The sequence below is a fragment of the Panulirus ornatus genome, chromosome 14, assembly GCF_036320965.1.
Source record: "Panulirus ornatus isolate Po-2019 chromosome 14, ASM3632096v1, whole genome shotgun sequence".
Lineage (NCBI taxonomy): Eukaryota > Metazoa > Arthropoda > Malacostraca > Decapoda > Palinuridae > Panulirus > Panulirus ornatus.
The window spans coordinates 59,178,314-59,203,243 of NC_092237.1; the positions used below are offsets into that span (position 1 = coordinate 59,178,314).

At 44.0% G+C, this 24,930-nt stretch overlaps 1 protein-coding gene across 1 annotated transcript in view; it reads right to left on the minus strand.

The window, feature by feature from the left end:
* LOC139753476 (protein O-mannosyl-transferase TMTC1-like) overlaps positions 1–24,930 on the minus strand; it is a 147,895-nt gene that overhangs the window by 49,823 nt on the left and 73,142 nt on the right. Inside the window, exon 2 of the mRNA XM_071670034.1 lies at positions 23,983–24,690. Within this exon, the coding sequence (XP_071526135.1) occupies positions 23,983–24,368 (386 nt within the window). The 5' untranslated portion in view covers positions 24,369–24,690. The remainder of the gene's footprint in view (positions 1–23,982; positions 24,691–24,930) is intronic.

The following is a 24,930-nucleotide window of genomic DNA, read 5'->3' on the forward strand; positions in this document are numbered from 1 at the left end:
GGGAGACAGATGACTGATAAGAGACGAGAGTTGACTATGATTAATATGGCCCGTGCCTCTGTAGTTTCGAGCAATAGGTGGTCGTTTTGTTTACAATGAACTTCACTAACGGCACAACCATCAAAGACAGTACCCACTCCCCCACTCCTTGGTATGAAGTTCACGTATCTATTCCATCCTGTATTTCTATATTTTCAAAGAGCAACATCCCCTGAAAAAAGTGAAGGGTACATCAGCCTGACCCATACGTCACGTATATCAATTTTCAGCTTCATTGGCTCGGCGGCTGTGGCAGATGCGTTTGAAATGTTCAGTTTTTTTTTTCGGGGAAAAAACATATGGGTATCCAAGATGGCTTACCGAAACCTTTCGAATCGTTTCCGAAACCTTTCGAATCATCTCCGAAACCTTTCGAACCGTCTCCGAAACCTTTCGACAGTCTCTACTACCGGATATAAAGTCATTCCCTCTGACAGCTCGTGAAGTCGAATTCATCGGCGTCAGGAAGTCTCGAAATAATCCCACTGGCTAAATCTGGTGGAATAATAAAGGTAAGAATAATGATCAGAAGAATAACAAAAGGAACGCTGCTTCGGGGAGGGAGTGAACCCTAATGAAAACCATTGATTCAGCCGTGAGGAGGAGGAGGGGGGGGAGTGAGGAGATACGTGTGAGAGTGGGGGGGTGTTGCTAGGAGAAGCGGCGGGCGAAGGTGTCCACACCCAACGGCTATCTAATATCAATGAAACGTGATATTGACTGGATGATATAGTAATCGGGTCTCGATAAAGTTACCTTCAGGTCAGAAGGGTCTATATAGATAATTTCCTGTACAGGTCAAGCGTAGCGGATGAGACAGGTCTGAGAAGTCAGGTCAAGCAACGCAGACGTACAGGTCCAAGTGATGGTTAGTTCAGGTTTGACTAGTCTCGCCAGGTTTAAGTGGGGACGCCAGGTAACTGATGACATTGTCAAGTTCCGCTCACTGGGCCGCGCTGGGAGCGCCCTAGCCAGGTGTATATGGTGACTGTCGTCCGGTGTGTACCGACCTGTTACTAACTTTGGTGACGGCCGAAGGACGATGGGTGAGAGAGAGAGAGAGAGAGAGAGAGAGAGAGAGAGAGAGAGAGAGAGAGAGAGAGAGAGAGAGAGAGACAGACAGACAGACAGACAGAGACAGACAGACAGACAGACAGAGACAGACATTTTACGAACCTCTTGAGCAGGACGGTACGATCCTTAAACACGACGGTACGGACCTGAAGCAGGATGGTACGACCCTTGGACACGACGGTACGACCCTTGAAGCATAACGGTACGACCCTTGAGATTGCGACCTGACCCTTGGCTCTGGACCTTTGACCAGAGCCTGAAGAGTCAGGTTAAAGGTCATGCCACCATAGATAAGCCGGTTTGGTCAATAGGTTGAAATATGCTGGTGCGGTCTACAGTGAGGTCAAGTGTGTACAGGTGACCTCAGCGAGCACAGAATTTATTAATGGCTCCATGGAAATTTGATGCAAAACAGCCATTATAAAAAGAGGGTAATTTTACGTAAGTTTTAGCGCTCTTTGCAAATATAAATTTGCATATATCCATTATCCAACCTCGGGTGGGTAAGTGTAAAAGCTAACTCTGGGTGGGTAAAGGTAAAAAAGAAAAAAGACACACTTAGATTAAATTCAGACGCTCTCTCTCTCTCTCTCTCTCTCTCTCTCTCTCTCTCTCTCTCTCTCTCTCTCTCTCTCTCTCTCTCTCTCTCTCTCTCTCTCTCTCTCTCTCTCTCTCTTCATCCATCTATCAATCTACGTAAGATTCAGTAGTAGCTTGGCTGGACGAAAAAAAAAAAAAAGAAAGGACAAAAGATCGAAAATTCCAGGTGAAAAATTTTTGTGACAAACGGGTAGATGCCAAACTCTAACCTCCCTCACCAACTAACACTGGCCCAGCCTTCTCCTGTATGACCTGGAAGACACACGGACGTCTAAGATAGTCCAGGCGAGTGTCGCTTCCACTGACAATTGCTGTGGCAAATTCTTTTTAAAGGCAATACCATCTGAGGATTTCCAACGGAGTTACAGAATCTTGTTGTGGAGGCTAAGTTTTGAAAGCCATTTTGGAGAAAGATAAGAAAATTGTCTCTTATGTATTTACGTAATGAAGAAATGTCAAGCGATCTTTCATCTTATTTGAACAGTAAATGAGGCAATAGATATTTGTACAGAAATAGAGAAAAAAACATCGTAACTTTCTGGACAAAATAGAATTTTTCAATAATCTTCGTGATACACAGATTCATTCAAGTGATATTTGTTCGTTATATGATAAAGTTTGAGTGATATTTTCCTAGCTTGTATACTGGGAAACATCGAGAAAAACCGAATTATATGTAAATGATGATATAGATAACGGATGAAGTTTATGAAATATATTTTCACATGCCTCTCATATCATTGACGTACATTCTTACCCACTTAGAATACTTGGAATACACTTACAATTTACTCAAGAATACACCAATATACTTATATTTACTCGAGAGATTCTTATCCTTCCCTGCCACCTCCCATCAAACGGAATTATTTCTTCCAGGACGACAGACAACCTTGTACGAACTACGTCAAGAAAACAAAACCTCCGCTCGTAAACCTGAAATAAACCGAGCCAATAATGACCCAGCGGGTGATGGTGACCAGCCAACACCTGGGTCGCAGGGTCACCTGCGCACCTGGGGCCAGGTGAGAAGAGGTCAAAGGTCAAGGTCACTCCCAAAGTCCGGTATGATGCCCTAAGCAGTGGCCCACGGTAAACCTGGGAATAATTACTTAAGGGTTATTAATATGTGCGTGTGTGTGTGTGTGTGTGTGTGTGTGTGTGTGTGTGTGTGTGTGTGTGTGTGGGGTTGCGTTATGAGATACCATGGCTTGGGGAGAGGGGAGAAAAGGAACGTGGAGAGAGGTCGAAGGGGTGCAACGACATGGAGAGAGAGCTGGGACAGTTGGGAGATCTGGGAAAGAAGGGAGAGGAGCTAGGAAGTAAAAGGAAGGGAGCTTGAACGAATTAGGAAGCTCTGACGCAGGGCAGGAAGAGGAAAGTCAGGGTGAGGAGGAGGTATATCGGGGCTCAGGGCGGAGAAGCCTGTGGACTGGGGAGACGAGGATATAGAGAGGGAGTAAGGGAGATCAGCGAGAAGAGTGTGGCGAGGTACGATGGGGGAGGAGCAATATGGACCTAGCAGGGCATGGGAGGAGCAACATGGACGCGGCAAGGCAGGAGGAGGAGCAATATGGACTCAGCAAGGCAAGGGAGGAGCAATACGGATGCGGTAAGGCATGGGAGGAGCAGTGCAGACGTGGCAAGGCAGGGGAGGAGCAATACGGACGCGGCAAGGCAGGGGAGGAGCAATACGGACTCCGCCAGACCTCTACGTAGTTGCCCGCGGCTGTGGGTGTCAGCGGCTGACAAATAAGAAGCGTCACGAGGCAGTTTTCCTCAAGGGGAGTGTAAATTGAACAGGAAATGGAGGAAGTAGTTCATTTTCACCACACTCTACACACACGGACATTTAATCGCAAACACACACACACACACACACACACACACACACACACAAGGGCCTCTTGGTGTAGCTGTCAGTGTTACAAACCACGAGTCAGCACGGGCCCCCATGCGTTCCAATCATGGGGCGTGGCAGTTGGCCCATACCCGACAAAGGTGTTCCTCCTCCTTCTCGGGACTGGTCAATAAATAGGTAAGAGGCTTAGGCTTGTGTGTGTGTGTGTGTGTGTGTGTGTGTGTGTTTAGATTTAGGCTTACACAGCTGGTTAGATTAGGTGGTGGTATTGCATGTACAAAGCTGGTTGTTTTCGAGCATTTCATTTAGATTTACAAAGGCTTGTTGTCTTGGTCTGTCTTAAAGACGGGTGTGCCAAACCCGCAGCGAAGGTGTGTTTCCTGTTCACCCTGAGCAGCCGATGCTGAGGTCTCTCATCCTACCAGACCCACGGAATTCTCCCTCACTTTGGCTCCCTCGCGCGTGACGAAGACCATTTCAGCCCCTCTCTGTTTGACATGATATTGTATACCATACGAATTCTACATAGCCGTTCATCCTCCCGTTGGCTGGTTAGATGAATAAGCACCAACTCCAGCTGGTGTAAAGCACCGCAGCTGTGAGAAGCAGCTAGCCAGCCGACAGCTGGTAACTCGGCCTGAGTTTTCCCCCGGGGTGGTGTCCATGTGTGGGGACACATGGCCCTTAATGACAAGCTTTAATCAGCTAACCCGGGAGTGCTGGTACTTCACTCTGCCTACCTCCTCCACAACCTTGTTTACGCATTTAATTTCCTCGAGGATACGTCTGATTACCTTCCCTCCACTGGGGGAAAAAAAAGGAGGAGGGAAAAAATATTCTACGACCAGTCGACCCAGCTTATTCATTTCTTACCAAGTCCTCCCTTGTGCCACAGGTGGCTATGCAGGGCCTTGTGTACCCCAGGATATGGCTATGTCCTGGATGTGTAGACCAACAGTAAAAGTCTCCTTTGAGAGACGACTGCATCTTCACGTTAAACCTGTCCTCTTCTTCTCTGTGTTCATCATGTTTCTACTGTGCTCTGGAGATTTTCCTCCCAACTCTGAAGTGAAACCGTAACATCATCTTTGTTGGTTTATGTTGAACATTCGTAAACCTGTCATCTCTGTGATGAAAATGTCCTTTAGTTACCGACAGTTTTCGAGTACAGTAACTATCTTGACAATCATTCTATGCAAAATACTCTCTAATAGATAAAGAAAATATCTGACTGTCTTACACAGTGAACTAAAACATACAAGTACGATAGATGAAGATGGAAAAAAATCTGAAAAATTCTGAGACACATCCTTCGAAGGATCGTCCAAAGGGGATTTGAACAAGACTCCACATCTTCAGTTCAACTTATGCATGACCCTCTACGGGGACTCCAGAGGCTAACCCAGGCACAGCCCAGCTAACAAGAACCACGATGGTAATATCTAAGGGGACTTTACATCTCCAGACGTGGCCCCATTACCTGCAGGCGCCGACAGACTCTTATGATGGAGGGAGGTCGTGTGGGGAAGGTCCGCGGCTGAGGTCTCGGAACAAAGGCGCCAGAATATTATGGACAACGTAGTTTATTTTGCTGGTCCCGAACGTCTCCCTGAGCGAGTTCTACCGAGGCGCTGGCGTGCGGCAGCCGCAGCAGACATTTCTCTCTCTCTCTCTCTCTCTCTCTCTCTCTCTCTCTCTCTCTCTCTCTCTCTCTCTCTCTCTCCTTCTTTCTCTTTCTGCCTCTCTCAAGCAGTAGTCCCTGATATTCAATACTGGTGAGAGCGTGGAGTTGTTGTGGTGGGAAAGTGAAACCTAAGGTATCTTTTTTGTGGGGTGTGGGGAGTGAAGATTACGACGCAGAAGGTCAGGCAAGGAAGAAGGAGGAGGAGGCAAAGAAAATGAGCTTAGAAAAAGAGAAGATAATAAAACGGAAGGAAGGAAAGGGGAATTAAAAAAGAGCAGATATGAGCGTCAGAATATCAAGGATCGTGGCTTATTGGTAGATGGGGATTGGCTAGAGGATGAATAATGTAGATTATAAATGAGATGAACAGAAGAAGAGCAAGATAGAAAGCGGAATGGACGATCAAGCTGGAAATAATGTATATTTGCACAGGTGAAGGGAGGAAGAGTTCGTGTGGAATACACCAAGAGAGACGGTACACGTTCAAGATACCATGACATGTTTATATCTCCCCCTTCTGTCTCTCCCCTGACCTATAATCTTAACCCCTCACAATCCCATCATCATCATCACACTCTCTCTCTCTCTCTCTCTCTCTCTCTCTCTCTCTCTCTCTCTCTCTCTCTCTCTCTCTCTACCCTCATCTCCCTTTTCATCTCTTTCCTCACACACCCTCTCCTCAACTATCGCCTCTCATTTTTTTTTTCCACCCTTCACGTCCCTTGATCTCTTACATCCCCCTTGTCCTCTCACCCTCACTCTCTGTCACGCCTCATCTCACATCATAAGGCGGGACTCCTATACAGAACTGGGTCGCAGTTTCAAGCATACTTATGAGGCTGGAAGAGGACACGAGTTATAAGAAGCATTTGGCACTGTGGCCTGCCAAAGACAAAGTCCAGACTCAAGGCTAATATAACCTCACACCACCTTCTCATGACCTTCCCTTGTGCCTTAATGTATGAGAAAGGTGAGGCGACGTAACGTTATCATTGTCTAAAGAGGTTATGGTTTTGTGATGAGTTCATTTCTCATGAAAAGGTCAAGGATTTTTTCTCTCATTCTTTCACGTCGAGGGCCCCAGTCATGGACATTCGTTTCCATCGACGCCAGGCAAACTGAAACGCTAAAAAGAGCTATAGACACGAAGACGGGAAGAGTGAAGAAGAGCGGAAGATCTCTTGCAGTCGAAGTCCTGCTTTTTAGAAAAGGTTAGATCGTATTTGTTAGGGAATCCACAGATATATAGAGTCCTAGAGTTTAGCGGTATAGGGAAGGAAATAGATGTCACAACGGCCCACATATGAATTGCCAAAGGTCACACAACAATCATGTTACTGGGTCTAGGTTAGAGCGATGTTATAAATGCAGCAAACTCCCAGGAGGAGAGACCAAAGTGATATCTGTAAGAGAGGGAAAGAGATCCGATTTTGAAGGTCAGATTGGCAGAACTCATACGGATAACTGGGACAAGTTATATTGCTTTTTGTTCTACTGTATTAAACAAGAACGCAGGCAGTTAGAACCGACCCGGGTGTTGAAATAACACGAATTAGAATCAAATGCTTTTACCTGACCGGACTAATGAAGAGCTTTCAGCTTTTTCAGAGACAGACCAGATATCTGTGTGGCGTGGGGTTTCCAAGACTGGCGAAATGATATACGGGTGACACCCATTACGTTTACCGTGTACGCTAGAGGGATTATAGAACCACATAAGGAGACGAGAAAGGTACAAGGATTTTAGAAAGAGTAATAACCCGGGAAGGAGTAATAGGTTTCAGAAGCATCAAACCAATTTCTGTTACGTTTGCCTCACTGAGAACCTTGTACCTAAATAAACCATCCCATGATACGTCGCTTTACGTCCCAGGGGACATGAGGCAACATCTCCTTGGGTTATATAATTTCATTCCCTGTGGGGAAGGATCACAGAGGGTACGATCCGTCTTGGTTCCTATATATATATATATCCCCCCTTCCTGGGGAAGGCCACACAAAAGAGGACACCAAGTCCTAACCCACCTACCCACTTCCACCGCTTGCTCCTCGCCTGACGAAGGTCGCCCTCCCTGCCAAAGAGATCATGAAGTGGAGGAACGTGTACCAACACATATAAAATGGTTTTCCCTTTACATCACAGGATCACATTCTCTCTCTCTCTCTCTCTCTCTCTCTCTCTCTCTCTCTCTCTCTCTCTCTCTCTCTCTCTCTCTCTCTCTCTCTCTCTCTCACCCCGATAAACAACATTTTCTATACAGATATATTGCTAACAAGACCCTGCAGATAATGGGGTAATAAAATCAATCTTACGAAGACCGCTATGTATTGACAGGGCACGTTGTTTTATCGGCATATCTATCAGGGAAATGGAATCTATCGCACGAACCCCTCTCCCCTAAATGTTGCCGACTCATGTCGATGGTACTCAAGATGCTGCTGGACGATTACATGACAACCAATGATGAGTCGCAAGAAAGTCTAAAAAAAAAAACCACACGTGGGTTTTACGACGCTTCGCGATATTTCAATATTTTTCCTCCTTTTTTTTGGGGGGGGCAAAAGGGGTTGAGGATTCAGGGGCTCTTGTGGCTGCTTTTGTGTGTGTTATTAGCTAAGATTCAGATGGTCCTTCAGGCTATATTCTGTAGCAGAATAGTTAAAGTTTGTGGAGTCTCAAGGTTGTATTACGTGGCATAAGAGCTTCAAGTCTTGGACTGCACATAAGGCGATGGTTTACGTCTGAAGATTATTAGATTTAGGGAATCATTTTTTGGCTAAGGGTCGTAGGGCATGACCCCGACTGTTCCCTGACGAAGGTGTCATCGGAAAATGATGATGTGTGTCTGCTCTCTAGGACGCTGTGGAATATGGAGGAAAAGAATTTCCTGTAATTGAAAGAGCTCGATTCAGTCATTCTTATAGAGTGTTGCCCAACCGTCTTTCCTTCACACGATGTTTTCAAACTTTTCATAACTGGGGTTTACCTTTTCGGGTCGTACCTCCGCCAACATCTTAAAAAGACTTAGGAAAAAATAGCAAAACAAGAAAGGAAACAATGTTTCCAACGTGTTTCACAGATATTGATTCAACGACATTACAAAAATACGAAACATACATGTGTGTGTGTGTGTGTATATATATATATATATATATATATATATATATATATATATATTTTTTTTTTTTTTTTTTTTGCTTTGTCGCTGTCTCCCGCGTTTGCGAGGTAGCGCAAGGAAACAGACGAAAGAAATGGCCCAACCCACCCCCATACACATGTATATACATACGTCCACACACGCAAATATACATACCTACACAGCTTTCCATGGTTTACCCCAGACGCTTCACATGCCCTGATTCAATCCACTGACAGCACGTCAACCCCGGTATACAACATCGATCCAATTCACTATTCCTTACCCTCCTTTCACCCTCCTGCATGTTCAGGCCCCGATCACACAAAATCTTTTTCACTCCATCTTTCCACCTCCAATTTGGTCTCCCACTTCTCCTCGTTCCCTCCACCTCCGACACATATATCCTCTTGGTCAATCTTTCCTCACTCATTCACTCCATGTGCCCAAACCATTTCAAAACACCCTCTTCTGCTCTCTCAACCACGCTCTTTTTATTTCCACACATCTCTCTTACCCTTACGTTACTTACTCGATCAAACCACCTCACACCACACATTGTCCTCAAACACCTCATTTCCAGAACATCCATCCTCCTGCGCACAACTCTATCCATAGCCCACGCCTCGCAACCATACAACATTGTTGGAACCACTATTCCTTCAAACATACCCATTTTTGCTTTCCGAGATAATGTTCTCGACTTCCACACATTCTTCAAGGCTCCCAGAATTTTCGCCCCCTCCCCCACCCTATGATCCACTTCCGCTTCCATGGTTCCATCCGCTGCCAGATCCACTCCCAGATATCTAAAACACTTTACTTCCTCCAGTTTTTCTCCATTCAAACTTACCTCCCAATTGACTTGACCCTCAACCCTACTGTACCTAATAACCTTGCTCTTATTCACATTTACTCTTAACTTTCTTCTTTCACACACACACACACACATATATATATATATATATATATATATATATATATATATATATATATATATATATATTGTGTATATATATATATATATATGTGTGTGTCTGTGTGTATGTGTGTGTGAACAATCCTCATACACTCAAAATTTGCAGTGAATCCGGGAAACACGAATCCTGAAGATTAATTCGGAAGACATGCAATGCGTCTCATGTTTTATAAGGCGTTTGCCCCACATGGGACACAGGCTTGCGGGTGGCACTGGAAAACTACACCGAATCTCTATTTCCGATATTTTCCTCGGCTTTCAGCAAATCTATCTCTGCTGAGATGGAGTATTATCCTTGGTTTAAGCTCTCATGTACAGTAGTATGTGATAGGCTGATGCGAAGGCGATGAGAGATATTCAAGGCGAGAATGTAGAAATTTATGCATGATGTACGATGTATTGATGCATAAGTGCTTCATACACTCGTCAGCCAAGCAATACGAACAGTAGATTCTCGGCTGAGTGTATAGGAACGTAAATCTATTCCACATACAAACATACATCAATTCATGTACGTATATATCCACGAGGACAGGGTAGAAGGCAACTAAGAGAGGCGGGGATAGGGTGGCTAGAAATCCTCCCTTCCTGTATCATTTTCTAAAAGAACCGAGGCAGGAGCCATGTGAGGATTTTTCCCATTAAGGCTCAGTCATCTGTTCTCGACGCTACCGTCGCTCACGCGGGGAAATGGCGACCATGTATAAAAAGGTAAATACATCAAGCTGGATTTAATATACCCCTCGAGCCCGTCTGTCTTGGTGACGAAGGTGGTGTTACGGTGTCTGAGTGACGTGCTCCTGGTGACGCTAGTATCTGGGTGATGAGACTCTTTGCGTCATTACGTCATACATTCGTTGCTATGGTTACATCTAAGATTGGTAGCCGTAGATCCATATCTTCCAGGTCCTTGGGACATGATTCTGTGGTTATTCTTCCCTATATCTCTGCTTCTTTATCTCTCAGTCACACCTCGTCGTTTTTCCTTTGTTTTTTTTTGTTTTTTACGCCATGGCCCCTGATCCCCGACCGCACACCCGAGCTTTCGTTTTGTAAATTTTATTTGGGAACGTCTAAAATATGGAGGAGAACGAGTCAATCGTAAATATTTTTTGAAGATGTGGTTATACAAGATGGATGCGTGTGTGTGTGTGTGTGTGTGTGTGTGTGTGTGTATACCTCTACTATATCCCTGATCGTTTGCAGATGCTCACTCGAGCAGATCCTTTAGGATATATAGTATCCTTTGCATGTCTCCTGAGAACCCTCCTCCCGTGGGATGAGATCCTATCTACAAACACACGGCCACTCCCTCCCTGTCCACCGTCCCTGCCAATCAGTGCCCCTTCCTAATCACTTCCCTCTAATATCATCTTGATTTTCGTTTCCTTCGCCCAATCAGTGCACGTGTCCAGCTGGTGTTGAGAGGCAATTCCTCACAACTTCCTCCCTCACAACCCTTACTCCCTCCCTCCACCCAGATTCCAACGCTAATTCCCCCCCCCCCCCCCCTTTACACACCATCACATCTCCTTGCACTATCATCCCTCCTCTCCCCTCACAACCCCCTTCTCCCTTCACTACCCTTCCCTCAAATCACTATCAAGATTTTCCACACACACACACACACACACACACACAGAGGGAGGCAAGCAGCATGTGCAGGGGAGGCCCTTCTCCAACGTCAGCTCACATTTCATCGAGATAAGATCCGACTTTGATCAGTGTCCCCGCTTGCTGAGCGAGTGTGTGTGTCTGTGTGTGTGTACAGTACGTGCGTGTATGATTACTTTTATCATTATCATCATATTCTTGTTATCACGACCATTATTGTCACTATTATTGTTATTATCATCACTGTTACACCTATTATTGCTAATGCTGCTACAACTGCTACTATGAAAATCATTATTATTTTCAAAGGGTTTATTGAATTACTAAAGCAAAAGACTTAAACCTTACGAAAAAAAAAAAATATGAAGAACAGCAAACAGGCGGTTGGAAAAATGGGTAGCCAGTTAAAACAAGTCAGTACATAAATACAAAGATGGAATCAATATACACTCTAGTGATCACTGATGACGTTTTCAGTGGCTGGGATGGGGATGGTGTGCACGAGTTCTTATGGGTTCACTCCGGTTTTGAATTGCAACTCGGGGACGAGGGATTTCAGGTAGCAGGAGGTGACGGTGGTCCAGAGGCTTCTTCCCAATAGGCTGGTAATGGATAGATAGAGGGTCATTGTATCGAGATTTTCTCGATAGATGGTGCAGGAGAGGTAAGCGGACGAGTAGATTATGTTTTATGCCTTTTCGTGCAAGTTGACGGAGTTGCAGTTGTCCAGTGGATAAGAAAAAGACTTGACGGAGGAAGCAGAGTTGGTTTTGAATAATTTGAAGGGGAGTCCAAATGTCCGATTCAAAGAGGGATGTAGAGACGACAGCTGGATGATCTGATGATGGAGGGAGACGATAGCTGGATCATCTGATGGTGGTATTGACGAAATATTTTAAGTTTAGTCTGTTAGATGGAACGGCGAAGCTTGGCGGACCGAACATATTACGAGAGGGAGATGGGACTGAGTGAGGCAGTAGTATACGAGACTTAGTTGGAAGCGCAGCAGACTTGTGTGACCAAGGCTCTTGCTGTGGTTGATAATGGTCGTGCTTGGCTGTGGTCCAATTCTGGTGGAGACTCAGGGTGTCCTGGAGGGAGCTGTAGGCGGGAGAATAGTTTTATCAACCCGGATAATAATGTTGAGAGTCTCCACTGTACACCCATCGAGCAGGTGCGTTCATCAGGGCGTCATTTATAAGGATTGGGGTGTGCGAGGGGTTCCCATCTTTGTGGTGTGTGGGACCCAACAGTCGAGGGAAATGACTTAGGATTCGTACAGCTTGACGACACTGAGTGAGGCAACCAAGCCATGGTACGAGACTTCTCCGTAGTGGTTACGTTGTAGGTGACTTGGTCCGAAACGTTGAGTGACGGCAATCAAGGCTGAAGCCACAGGGATCTTGCGTCTCTCAAGACTGCGATAGATAAAGGGAAGAAAGTTGACGAGGTGGTAAACTATATTTTCACGTTACCAAATTCCTGAAGGTTTCTTCATCATATGAGACTGCAAGCCAAGTCATTTCAGAAAATAGGAGTATTACAGAGTAAACTGGAGACCCCGGTGATGTCAGTGGATCAGAACTCCCTGAGACTTCACGTGTATGCTTGTTAATATCGGTGCTGGGGAAGTGTTGGGGACGCAGATATGAGAGGTGCAATTAATCTATCTGGTTCTAAGGAAAACATCTTGTACGCCAAGGGGTGTTCTTGTGGTAGTGAAATGTAAAGCAACATTACCGTAGAGTTTTTGAAGATGTTAGTGAGATATGGATGGTATATCCTTAAAGTTTATCATGTTCTTAGTTGAATATAGATGACAACAATAGACTTATTCCTCTCATATTAAAACTTCTGTCTTTGGTCTTTTCTCTGCAATCCGTAAGTTTGGTAATTCCGAAACACTTTAGTTCTATTAGCTTCTTTTGCCATGTTAGGGTAATGCGAGTTCGTAAATACGTTGATTACATCATCGTGTTAGTGAAGTCTGGTTTGCCAATGACCCGGTTGTGTTGGTGTTCATACATTCACCAGACCAACTCTGGGCTGGCAGGAGCCCCTGTCTTATTGACGACCTGCTCTCTGTCATGGTCCCACCGTGCCGTGAAGGCAACTCACTCCACGAGAACGGCAGGAACTTCCTGGTTGGGAAGCATGGGTTTTGTCTTCATGGGGAGATACAATGGAATGCGAAGGAATACAAAGGAATTCACAGAACAATAGACGTTTTAGCGTGGAAAGAAAATAAAGGCATTAGAAATGATACAGCTTCGTCCCCTTATTCTCTGTCGTATACTTGGTCGGTTTATTAAAAGTAATGAAGAAAAATTAACTAAATATAATCAAAATAAGGAAGGATGTGGAAAAGAACGCTCAAAGAAAATCTCCTTTGTAACCGCCCAGAACCGATCGTAACATAAAAGAATTCCAAAATGAACCCGGAAAAACCGGTTGAGATCTGGAGAGAATGAAGTCCTTAGGGATGAGGTGTGTCCACGAACGCAGCCCCAGACGGGTAGCACAGTGTCAGCTCCTGAGCAGAATCCTTGAGCATCTCCCACCGGAGGTCCCGCTCGGAAATTCACCAACTTCAGTCGAGTTTCATGCTACATCGAACTAACCCCCCCTCCCTCCCTCCCCCCTCTCACCCATTCCTACCCCTCCTTCTCTCTCCCCCTTCCCTTCCCACACCCCCTTTCCCATGAGGATTGAATTTCTTACCGATATCTTATCATCCCTCGGTGTAATTTTCTATCTAGTCAAAGGTTTCTTCTTTCCTCTCCTCGATACTCTGATGAAGAGGACTTGTCGAAGATAATTATACAGCGTCCTCTTGAAATGGTTTTTCCTGTGACTCAGGATTGGCATACATGTATACACAGACGTACATAGAAACAGACACATATAAACTGACAGATAAACACATACACTGACAAGCAGGCAGAAAGACACACAAACACACACACACACACACACATATATATATATATATATATATATATATATATATATATATATATATATATATATATATATATATCTGTTTCTAAGACCGTATCTTTTTCAAAATACTGTACAGTAGTGTCTGCCAGCTTACGCCTACACCAGCACCAACCTAAATCCGCGCCAACAATTCCAAATTGAATCAGTACACATGACTATTTTTCCATTTTCCTCCTTTTCTCGACGTGTAAAAAAAGAATGGTTCATTCAAGTCAATATTCTCTCGATGTATTGTTATCCTTGTCACGCATTCTCTCATACTCCCGTACCAATAATAATGAGATTCTAACTGGTACTCGCGTGTGGTAGACAAACCTACTTGGGACGAGTTCGTTAAACTAGCTTTATTAGCATCCCTGTCACTTGTATACTGACCTGACCTCTGCTCTACTATGATCTAGGGATCTGATGAACGTAAAGCATGACCAGCTTGTCTGACATTACGCGTAACTGACATTTCAAACATATTTTGCATAATGAGGTCAGAGTACATAAAGATATGGAAATTGTCAATTTTTTTCCTATATATTTTTGACGAGTCTGTGTTATGTGTGTGTGTGTTGAGGGCCTCTGTTAAATGTTTGTTGACGGACTTTGTTACATGTGTATTGACGGCCTTTGTTGAATGTGTTCAGGGCTTATGTTTCATGTGTGTTGATGGGCTATGTTATACGATTTTTGAGAGGTTTTATTACCTATGTTAATGACCATGTTACATGTAATGACAGCTTGTGTTGCATTTGTATCGAGAGTTTATGTTACATATATATTGAGGGTCAAATGTAATGTATATGATGACTGCCTATGTTACATATCTACTTTATTCTAAGGTACAAAATAAATAGTGGAATTTAACGCTACCATCAAATCGTCATTCAATTTTGTCATATTTTTTTTTTCCACGAGTCTGTTGAAATACAACCCCTCTTATATCCGCATGATATTAAAGTTATGGAAATTACATTTATAATTCAGGTTTGCATATAAGCAAACTATATTGTTTGATGAAATGTAGTGTAAATCCGGGCAGGCTGTCAGCCCATACTGTAATGCCAATGATAATGGACCGTTCGTGTTTATGGACCGGTGGGGCTTATGGACCAGCACTGTTTATGGACCAATGACGAACAGTGTTATGCAACTGATTCAAGAACAGTTAAATGTTCTGTATATGAATTTTTGACACTATTATCCAACATCTCTACACATGGAAAACAATCATTCCTATGCATGCATTTCTAACCAAGGGAAAAAAAATCATCCTACTTTCTACCCATGAAAGAAATAAATATACTTGTTTTAAAACCCAGGGGGAAGAAAAGACTTTAGTTCTTACCCTATTTCTATACTTCAGGAAAAATATAATTGTCATGATTATGGTACAATATGCCTCCCTGTCCAAGGCAGGTTGGATCCCCCAACACTGATCCGTTCCCGGCATGATCCGTTCTGTATCCGCTCTCACTGAACTCTCTCCTCTATTACGGACTGGCTACACAACTCACTTCGGATAACGAAATCCTCTATGGCAACATTTTGGTAGTGCATTTAACCAATGGATCCAACGAATGGGTTTGGAAATTGATTCGCAGCATTAAGGGAAACATTCGGATATTCGTGGACAATCGGGTTTCATAGATGACTGGCTTCGGTGCTGCTAATGGAAAGTAGATGAGTGGAGTTCACGGGAGACAGTAATCTGGTTACGGGTGTTCACACACGGGTTCTGAACCAACTGTTGTCTGACGGTGCAAATAACCTCCACACACCTCCCATTTGCCATCCACCGCATCTCCTCTATCTAGCACTAGTACCTGAGCAAGATGACACACTAGGTGAGAGTACTAGACCACACTAGGTGAGAGTACTAGACCACACTAGGCGAGAGTACTAGACCACACTAGGCGAGAGTACTAGACCACACTAGGTGAGAGTACTAGACCACACTAGGTGAGAGTACTAGACCACACTAGGTGAGAGTACTAGACCACACTAGGTGAGAGTACTAGACCACACTAGGCGAGAGTACTAGACCACACTAGGTGAGAGTACTAGACCACACTAGGCGAGAGTACTAGACCACACTAGGCGAGAGTACTAGACCACACTAGGCGAGAGTACTAGACCACACTAGGTGAGAGTACTAGACCCTACTCCTACATCAGAGTTAAGTCTGAAAACCCCTCTAGTCTGTAACTCATCATATAGCGTCTCAAAACATTAAACGTTTCTTTTTCTCAAGCCAGTATCTAATCCCTTGAGAATTTCCTTAAAATCAGTCATCTCTCACTCTCTCTTCTCTCCATGTGCCCAAACCACTTCAAAACACCCTCTTCTGCTCTCTCAACCACGCTCTTTTTATTTCCACACATCTCTCTTACCCTTACGTTACTTACTCGATCAAACCACCTCACACCACACATTGTCCTCAAACATCTCATTTCCAGCACATCCATCCTCCTACGCACAACTCTATCCATAGCCCACGCTTCGCAACCATACAACATTGTTGGAACCACTATTCCTTCAAACATACCCATTTTTGCTTTCCGGGATAATGTTCTCGACTTCCACACATTTTTCAAGGCTCCCAAAATTTTCGCCCCCTCCCCCACCCTATGATCCACTTCCGCTTCCATGGTTCCATCCGCTGACAGATCCACTCCCAGATATCTAAAACACTTCACTTCCTCCAGCCTCTCACCATTCAAACTCACCTCCCAATTGACTTGACCCTCAACCCTACTGTACCTAATAACCTTGCTCTTATTGACATTTACTCTTAACTTTCTTCTTCCACACACTTTACCAAACTCCGTCACCAGCTTCTGCAGTTTCTCACATGAATCCGCCACCAGCGCTGTATCATCAGCGAACAACAACTGACTCACTTCCCAAGCTCTCTCATCCCCAACAGACTTCATACTTGCCCCTCTTTCCAAAACTCTTGCATTTACCTCCCTAACAACCCCATCCATAAACAAATTAAACAACCATGGAGACATCACACACCCCTGCCGCAAACCTACATTCACTGAGAACCAATCACTTTCCTCTCTTCCTACACGTACACATGCCTTACATCCTCGATAAAAACTTTTCACTGCTTCTAACAACTTTCCTCCCACACCATATATTCTTAATACCTTCCACAGAGCATCTCTATCAACTCTATCATATGCCTTCTCCAGATCCATAAATGCTACATACAAATCCATTTGCTTTTCTAAGTATTTCTCACATACATTCTTCAAAGCAAACACCTGATCCACACATCCTCTACCACTTCTGAAACCACACTGCTCTTCCCCAATCTGATGCTCTGTACATGCCTTCACCCTCTCAATCAATACCCTCCCATATAATTTACCAGGAATACTCAACAAACTTATACCTCTGTAATTTGAGCACTATGCAAGCATTCCGCCAATCCTCAGGCACCTCACCATGAGTCATACATACATTAAATAACCTTACCAACCAGTCAACAATACAGTCACCCCCTTTTTTAATAAATTCCACTGCAATACCATCCAAACCTGCTGCCTTGCCGGCTTTCATCTTCCGCAAAGCTTTTACTACCTCTTCTCTGTTTACCAAATCATTTTCCCTAACCCTCTCACTTTGCACACCACCTCGACCCAAACACCCTATATCTGCCACTCTGTCATCAGACACATTCAACAAACCTTCAAAATACTCATTCCATCTCCTTCTCACATCACCACTACTTGTTATCACCTCCCCATTTACGCCCTTCACTGAAGTTCCCATTTGCTCCCTTGTCTTACGCACCCTATTTACCTCCTTCCAGAACATCTTTTTATTCTCCCTAAAATTTACTGATAGTCTCTCACCCCAACTCTCATTTGCCCTTTTTTTCACCTCTTGCACCTTTCTCTTGACCTCCTGTCTCTTTCTTTTATACTTCTCCCACTCAATTGCATTTTTTCCCTGCAAAAATCGTCCAAATGCCTCTCTCTTCTCTTTCACTAATACTCTTACTTCTTCATCCCACCACTCACTACCCTTTCTAAACAGCCCACCTCCCACTCTTCTCATGCCACAAGCATCTTAATAATAATAACTCATCATATAGCGTCTCAAAACATTAAACGTTTCTTTTTCTCAAGCCAGTATCTAATCCCTTGAGAATTTCCTTAAAATCAGTCATCTCTCTCTCTCTCTCTCTCTCTCTCTCTCTCTCTCTCTCTCTCTCTCTCTCTCTCTCTCTCTCTCTCTCTCTCCTCCAGTGTCTACAGAGGTATCAGGTTGAGGAACCCAGGAGCCAAGCCATGGTTCGCCTTCTCGTTCAGTTTTCTATCGATGCTCTTTTATTCATTTCCTTTCCACCCTCACTGCAGTTCTTGAGTCCATCTGTACCCTGTGTTGCTCGTCTTTGTCATCTCCCTTAAGGAAGAATTATCATTGTCATCATCATCAAATACTATAAAATACTTTTTCAGTATTGTATCATCCACCAACACACACACACACACACACACACACACAAGAAAAGCTAATTTCTCGAACAAAGTATAGGTCACTTTGATCTCAGGGCTGGAGAATCATTCACTACCCTTCCTAAGCGGGATTAGGAAGGATTAGCAGACGTTAGTGGGTTTCTCTGTGGTAAAATTCCGAAAAGTTAAGAACTGCAGCTGAAAGGAAGTCTTTGGGTAAATAACTTATATATATATATATATATATATATATATATATATATATATATATATATATATAATCCCGTGACCATTTTCTACTATGGCACGTCCCTCAACCTACTACCATTTTCTATCATAGCAGGTCCCCCCAACCTACAACCATTTTCTATCATAGCATTCCCACACCTTAGTATCATTTTCTACCAAAAATTCCTCCTCTATTCAGCCAAGTAGTTCAACAATGTGTGTATCCACCACCCGCCTCGGTGAAGCTCACGGCCCACACCGCTGGCAACTTCTGGAGCCAATAATAACTTTGAACATTACCTTTACCACCCATTCACCATCCTTTATCCCCTCCCTCCCTCTTTCTTCCCACATCCTTTATCATCCTCCTCCTCCCCATCCTCCTCATACTCTCTCTCTCTCTCTCTCTCTCTCTCTCTCTCTCTCTCTCTCTCTCTCTCTCTCTCTCTCTAACCTTACCAATACACACGAAGGAGGCGTGGGAATAAAAACACGAGCGTGGGAATTATGTTTTACACACTTGGAGACTTGTGTGTGTGTGTGTGTGTATGTGTGTGTGTGTGTGTGTATTGAAATATGTGTATTATTCTTATGTAGTCAGGTCAGTGTGTGTAGGTATATAGCAAGCCCAGTGTACTCAGTGGGCCTTAGTATGTTGGAAATATATCTTATATACAGTTGGGTGCACATATATGTGCGCTGGAATGTATATATTCCGTATACAGTGATGTTCATATTTCCTATATATAGTGGGGTGTATACATCCTATATATAGTATTATACATGTATCCTATATACAGAGGGATGTATACATATCTACACTGGGGTGTAATCCTATATACAGTGAGGAGTATATATCCTATATACAATAGGTTGTATATATTCTATAGACAGAGGAGTATATATATATATATACCCTGTATATACTGCACACTGTGATCAAATGATCGGAATTTACTTTTCTTCAGTGTAGGTAATACTTGCACTATACAATCCTTGTTTTAATGGTAGTTCTTATGAAGCAATATGAGCATCTCTCTCTCTCTCTCTCTCTCTCTCTCTCTCTCTCTCTCTCTCTCTCTCTCTCTCTCTCTCTCACGCACACACATATATATATCCTTTCATGCATTTCTATTCTCACTCAAGCCCTCTCACCTCCAACATCACCCTCCCTTTCACCGTTTTTCTCCCAGTTCTCACCTAGTCTCCTCTCCACTCTCATCTTTTAGCTATTGTTTTAACCTTCCATTTGAAATATACTATTTTCTCTCTCTCGATCTTCCATGAACTCAGGTCACTTTTCCTTCGTGAACATTTTCTCCCTCCCACACACCCTCTCTCCCTGGCTCTTTTTCCCCCTGGAGCTCTCATCCCCTTGGCTCACTCACCCTGATCCTTTACTCCCTGTAACTTCACGAGCCAAGCCTTCGGACGCCTGTAGTCTGCTGAACACACACGACTCTCCTCTCCCTCCCTCTCACCCTCTCTTTCTCCCTATCCTCCTCCCTCCCTGCCTCTTTCCCTCCCTTCCTCCGTCATATCCGTATTTAATCCCAATATTTTTTTCTCAATCGAGAGAGAAGCGGGGTTCAATCCTATTTACTTCAAGACTTTAGGATCTTTACCTGTTAAGATGTTCTGAGAGGGGCAATGCGTAGAGCTGAATAATATTCTTCCTCACAGTTTCACCCTATACTGTCTGGACTCTCGGTAGAACAAAGGCAAGCCTAAAGCATTTCACACTTCCGACAGCAGAAGTTTAACTTCGGTGTAGAGACACACACACACAGTGGAGTAAATACCTACTTATGTCAACCAGGAACGCAGATTACCAGACATGTCAAGGGAATATTAGTGGTTAAGAATGTACCATTCCAGGCCTGACCTGGAACGTATAGTCTGAAGGACTGTTGACCAAAAAAGCCTCTCTGAAAAGCCTACGGAATGATGATGTTCCATCCACACTAAGACGGCTCGAGGAAAGCGATCTGAAGCTACAAGAACACATTTGTTGATCACGATCGTAATCTACGGAAAGGTTTCTGGAAGAGATCCTTCATCTACGCACAAGGGGATCCTGGAACTTGATTGTTGATTCGTCTATACAAATACCGTTCTGGAAAGATGATTGGTCCACAGTGGCACCGTTTTGCAAATTTGCAAGCGTATACGTAAGCCATTCAAGCCGCTGATTGGTCTAAAATTAAGTGTCCTGGAAAATAGTTACTCTGTTCACATGCCATTCTCAAAGCTGATTGGTCTAAAGATTAAGCGTCCTGGAAAATTATTAGTTTACACACAAGCCGTTCCAGAGGCTGATAGCTCTAAAAATAGAGCGTGCTGGAAGGGAGAAGGCGCCCCACGCTCACCAAATCTCCCAGTGGTCTGGGCTGGTTTATGATACATGGACAAGGTGGCTGCAAAACCGAGAAGTGTACACATAATATTCCTTCTGTAATGACCAGGAAACACGTGATGGTAATGTCTTAGAAGACAACGAGTCGGATTTTCTTGTGTGTGTGTGTGTGTGTGTGTGTGTGTGTGTGTGTTAGTCGATGCGAAAACAAGCCATTCTCGAAGGCTTCCACTCACGCACCGGGTCCTCTGAGAGATGATTGGTTGTTTTATCGGCAGTTGTCATGGTAGTAGCGAATTACGAGTCCTGGTGTGCTAAGGGGCACCTTGGCGCGTGGGAAATGTCCTGTGTCCTCAGGCTATAGGACCATGGGTTCGATCCTTAGATGTGACAACGTAATAATGAGAAACTGGAATTCACAATGCTTCGACCCTAACAGGCCCTTCATGTTAAGGACTTGAGCACAAAGGTACGACCCTCGAGCACGAGGGTACTACCCCCTTAATGGTCGTCATGTCGTGCTCAAGGGTCGTCGTTCCCCTGTGTTCAAGAGGTAAGAGCCTGACTGGATTGATCCTTACGCAGGAGGGAGGCCATCCACTCGAGATCAGGCTCCTCCCAAAAGAGATTTGTCACCTTAAACCATCGTCAAGATCGTAACATAAATAATACTTATGTTTTCTTTCTTGTTTTATCCCTTAATGCCTCGAGATTTATAGCTTCCTAGCTGAAGACTTTTATGCACACACACACACACACACACACACACACACACACACACACACACACAGTGTGTGTGTGTGTGTGTTTGAATAAATATGTGCAACGTACTATCGTCAAAGTCATTCTCTTTGGATGATAGAGATACAGGTATCTATAAAGTTTTTTCTTGTAGTTGATAGTGTGTGAAAGTATGTGGTAAAATACAATCTTGTGTAATAGAACGTATCTTATTCTGGGGGGGGAGTTATCACACAGTGATAAAGTAATCCATTTCAGTACGTCAAACCACTTGTGCATCGTGCTTCAAGTATTACTTATTCCTCTCTCTCTCTCTCTCTCTCTCTCTCTCTCTCTCTCTCTCTCTCTCTCTCTCTCTCTCTCTCTCTCCTCACTACAGAAACTCAATAATTTCATTTTCTATGAGGGTTCAGGAATTCACTGTTAATATTCCCTGTGGCCGGTCGGTGGACAACGCTTCCTGTCAGCAGACACACACACACACACGCACACACACGACGCACACACACACACACACACACTCACACACACACACGACGCACACACACACACGAACAAGCCTGATAACTCGAAAAGTACATTGTCAACCTTATATGAGATATTAGCTACACGATTTCATTGTCTCGTGTGTGTATATATATATATATATATATATATATATATATATATATATATATATATATATATATATATATATATATATATAAGAAATCTATCAAAATTACCCAAGAAATAAGAATTCTCTACTGACCCCTTACTGTCTATCTCTAAAGATGCCTCCAGTCCACCGCCAATTTTCTCTGAGACATAAAACAAAAGTTTGCGAAAATGTGCCATGAATGTCACGAAAACAAAAGCGATTAATAATTCTCATACAACTGACGACTGACTTAAAAGTCATTCTGAACACTCGATATAAAGTTAAGAAGTCTCGTGGCCGAAGGCTTAAGAATGGCTACAGGTCTCGGAATACAGAGCATAAGAGTGGCTACAGGTCTCGTGGCCGAAGGCTTAAGAATGGCTACAGGTCTCGGAATACAGAGCATAAGAGTGGCTACAGGTCTCGTGGCCGAAGGCTTAAGAATGGCTACAGGTCTCGGGATACAGAGCATAAGAGTGGCTACAGGTCTCGGGTCTCGAGACATAACTGTAGCTAACCATTCTTGGTTGGTGGTGATACCTAACACTGGCTTGTAAATTCCCTAGAAGCTGTCTCCCTAAACACACGATCCCCTTCCCCAGCATCTTAAGACTACTCAGGAAAATATAAGTAACTGGGAAATACGGTACATGTTATGAAGCTGTCACTTCCACCGCCAGATGCAAAGCGAAATACGGATAAGTATAAGATTTCTCGATGCAAGATCTCGAGTCCTCCTTCAGCGGCTCCTGCCGGGGCTGCCGAGGCCCTTAGCTGTGTCGGTGAATAATGTTATGTCCACCACAGTCACACAGGAAGAGCCCTCCACGTCGCTGGGAGGTCCTTACTGCTGCCATGGTCCTCCCAGCGTCCTCCTCCTCCTCCTCCTCCTTCTCCCTCCATAAGCTTCCATGTCAGTCCAGACCCCACCCCTCCCCAACCTCGTCTATACCGTTATAATCATTAATCAAACTCTCGACTCGTATATCATCTTATATGCCATTTCATATATCATTATTAACGAATTCTTCCCCAGTGAATTCGAAGACTAATCTCACTATCGAGTCTGAAGAGAAGATAAAAAAAGGAACTGATGGAGTCGTAAGATTCTTAAATGTGGAGAAGGTAAGGAAAGAACACCTTCGTTACGTGAGCATTTTTACAAGAGATGCAAAACCGAACCAGGAAGTAACCCAAAATTTGAATTCCTCCGAGAAATATTCTAATGATAATAGGACGAAAATTCTGAGTTAATAATACTCTGGCGATCACATAGTGCAGACGTAAGGACAAAGTGTTCCTCCTTAAATACCTCATTTTTTTCTATATTTCTGGTTTGTAATTTCAAGTTAGGCATACATCTCTTCATTACCATTTCCTCATCGCTTTAATGAGTAATAACAGGTGCCTGAAGTACAACAAGTTGATATAAATAAACTCAATTCTTAAATCATCACTCTGGTGGTATATGGCATAGCCACATAACACTCCATCACGCGGGTAGACACACGACTGAAGGGTATGAATTAAATTTGCATGTTACAAGGGGCCAGGAGCACCTACCTGAAGGTGAGAATGGCGAAGGGTCTGTAGGACTTGTGGGAAAGAGGGTCGGCCATGGGCTTTCCCCAGTAGTCGTTGAAGAACATATGGGACAGTGGATTGGTTCCCAGAACGTCCGGGTTTGTTTTGATGGCGCTGACGTCGTCGTGCACAAAGTCCCCCGTCAAGCCATTGACGTAGACGAGGACGCCTGCCAGCCACACAGTCATGTATAACCAGGTGGGCGGCGGGTCCTGGGCCTCATAGCCCTCCTCATGAGCCCACGAGGATGAGGAAGGAGAGGAAGATGAGTGAGATGATGATGAGGAGGAGGAGGAAGGCGAGGAGGACGTCCTCCTCCTTCTAGGTGAGTACTGACAGGACAGACATCTTCCACCTCCGTTCATGATGTTGCCACTATCAGTTCCAGCCTGAGGCGAACACCTGCCCTGTGGCTCAAGACCTGACCTATGCCAGCCTCCTGAGTGTCACCCCTTCGACACCATCCCCCTCGGTGTCAGCCTCTGTTACCGCCAAGGGCGTCGGTGTCAGACTGACCCGGGGTACCAGACCCCAGGGTCACAACAGTACCTCCACTTGGCACTCACTCTGGTCTTCCTGGTTATCATTCATTACTCTGAGTCACAACTTTCAGTGAAAATCTCTTCTTCACTGACATCCCACATTGTCTAAACTGTCTTCCCCAAACGAGTCTTATATTTTTCAGAGCTGAAAGAAAAAAGAAATCCATGATCGACAAAAAAGATTTGATTTATGTATTCATTTATGATACACAGATGATAGAGCGTATAATACAATAAGATATGAGCATATCTATAATAATGCAAAGCAAAATCTAACATCTAGTTAATCACAGTAAATTAGAATGCTAAAGGAGTGACACATGCGTAGAATAAAATAGGTTACGGATAATAAACCAGTGATGTTACAAGTAAGAAGGTAAACGAT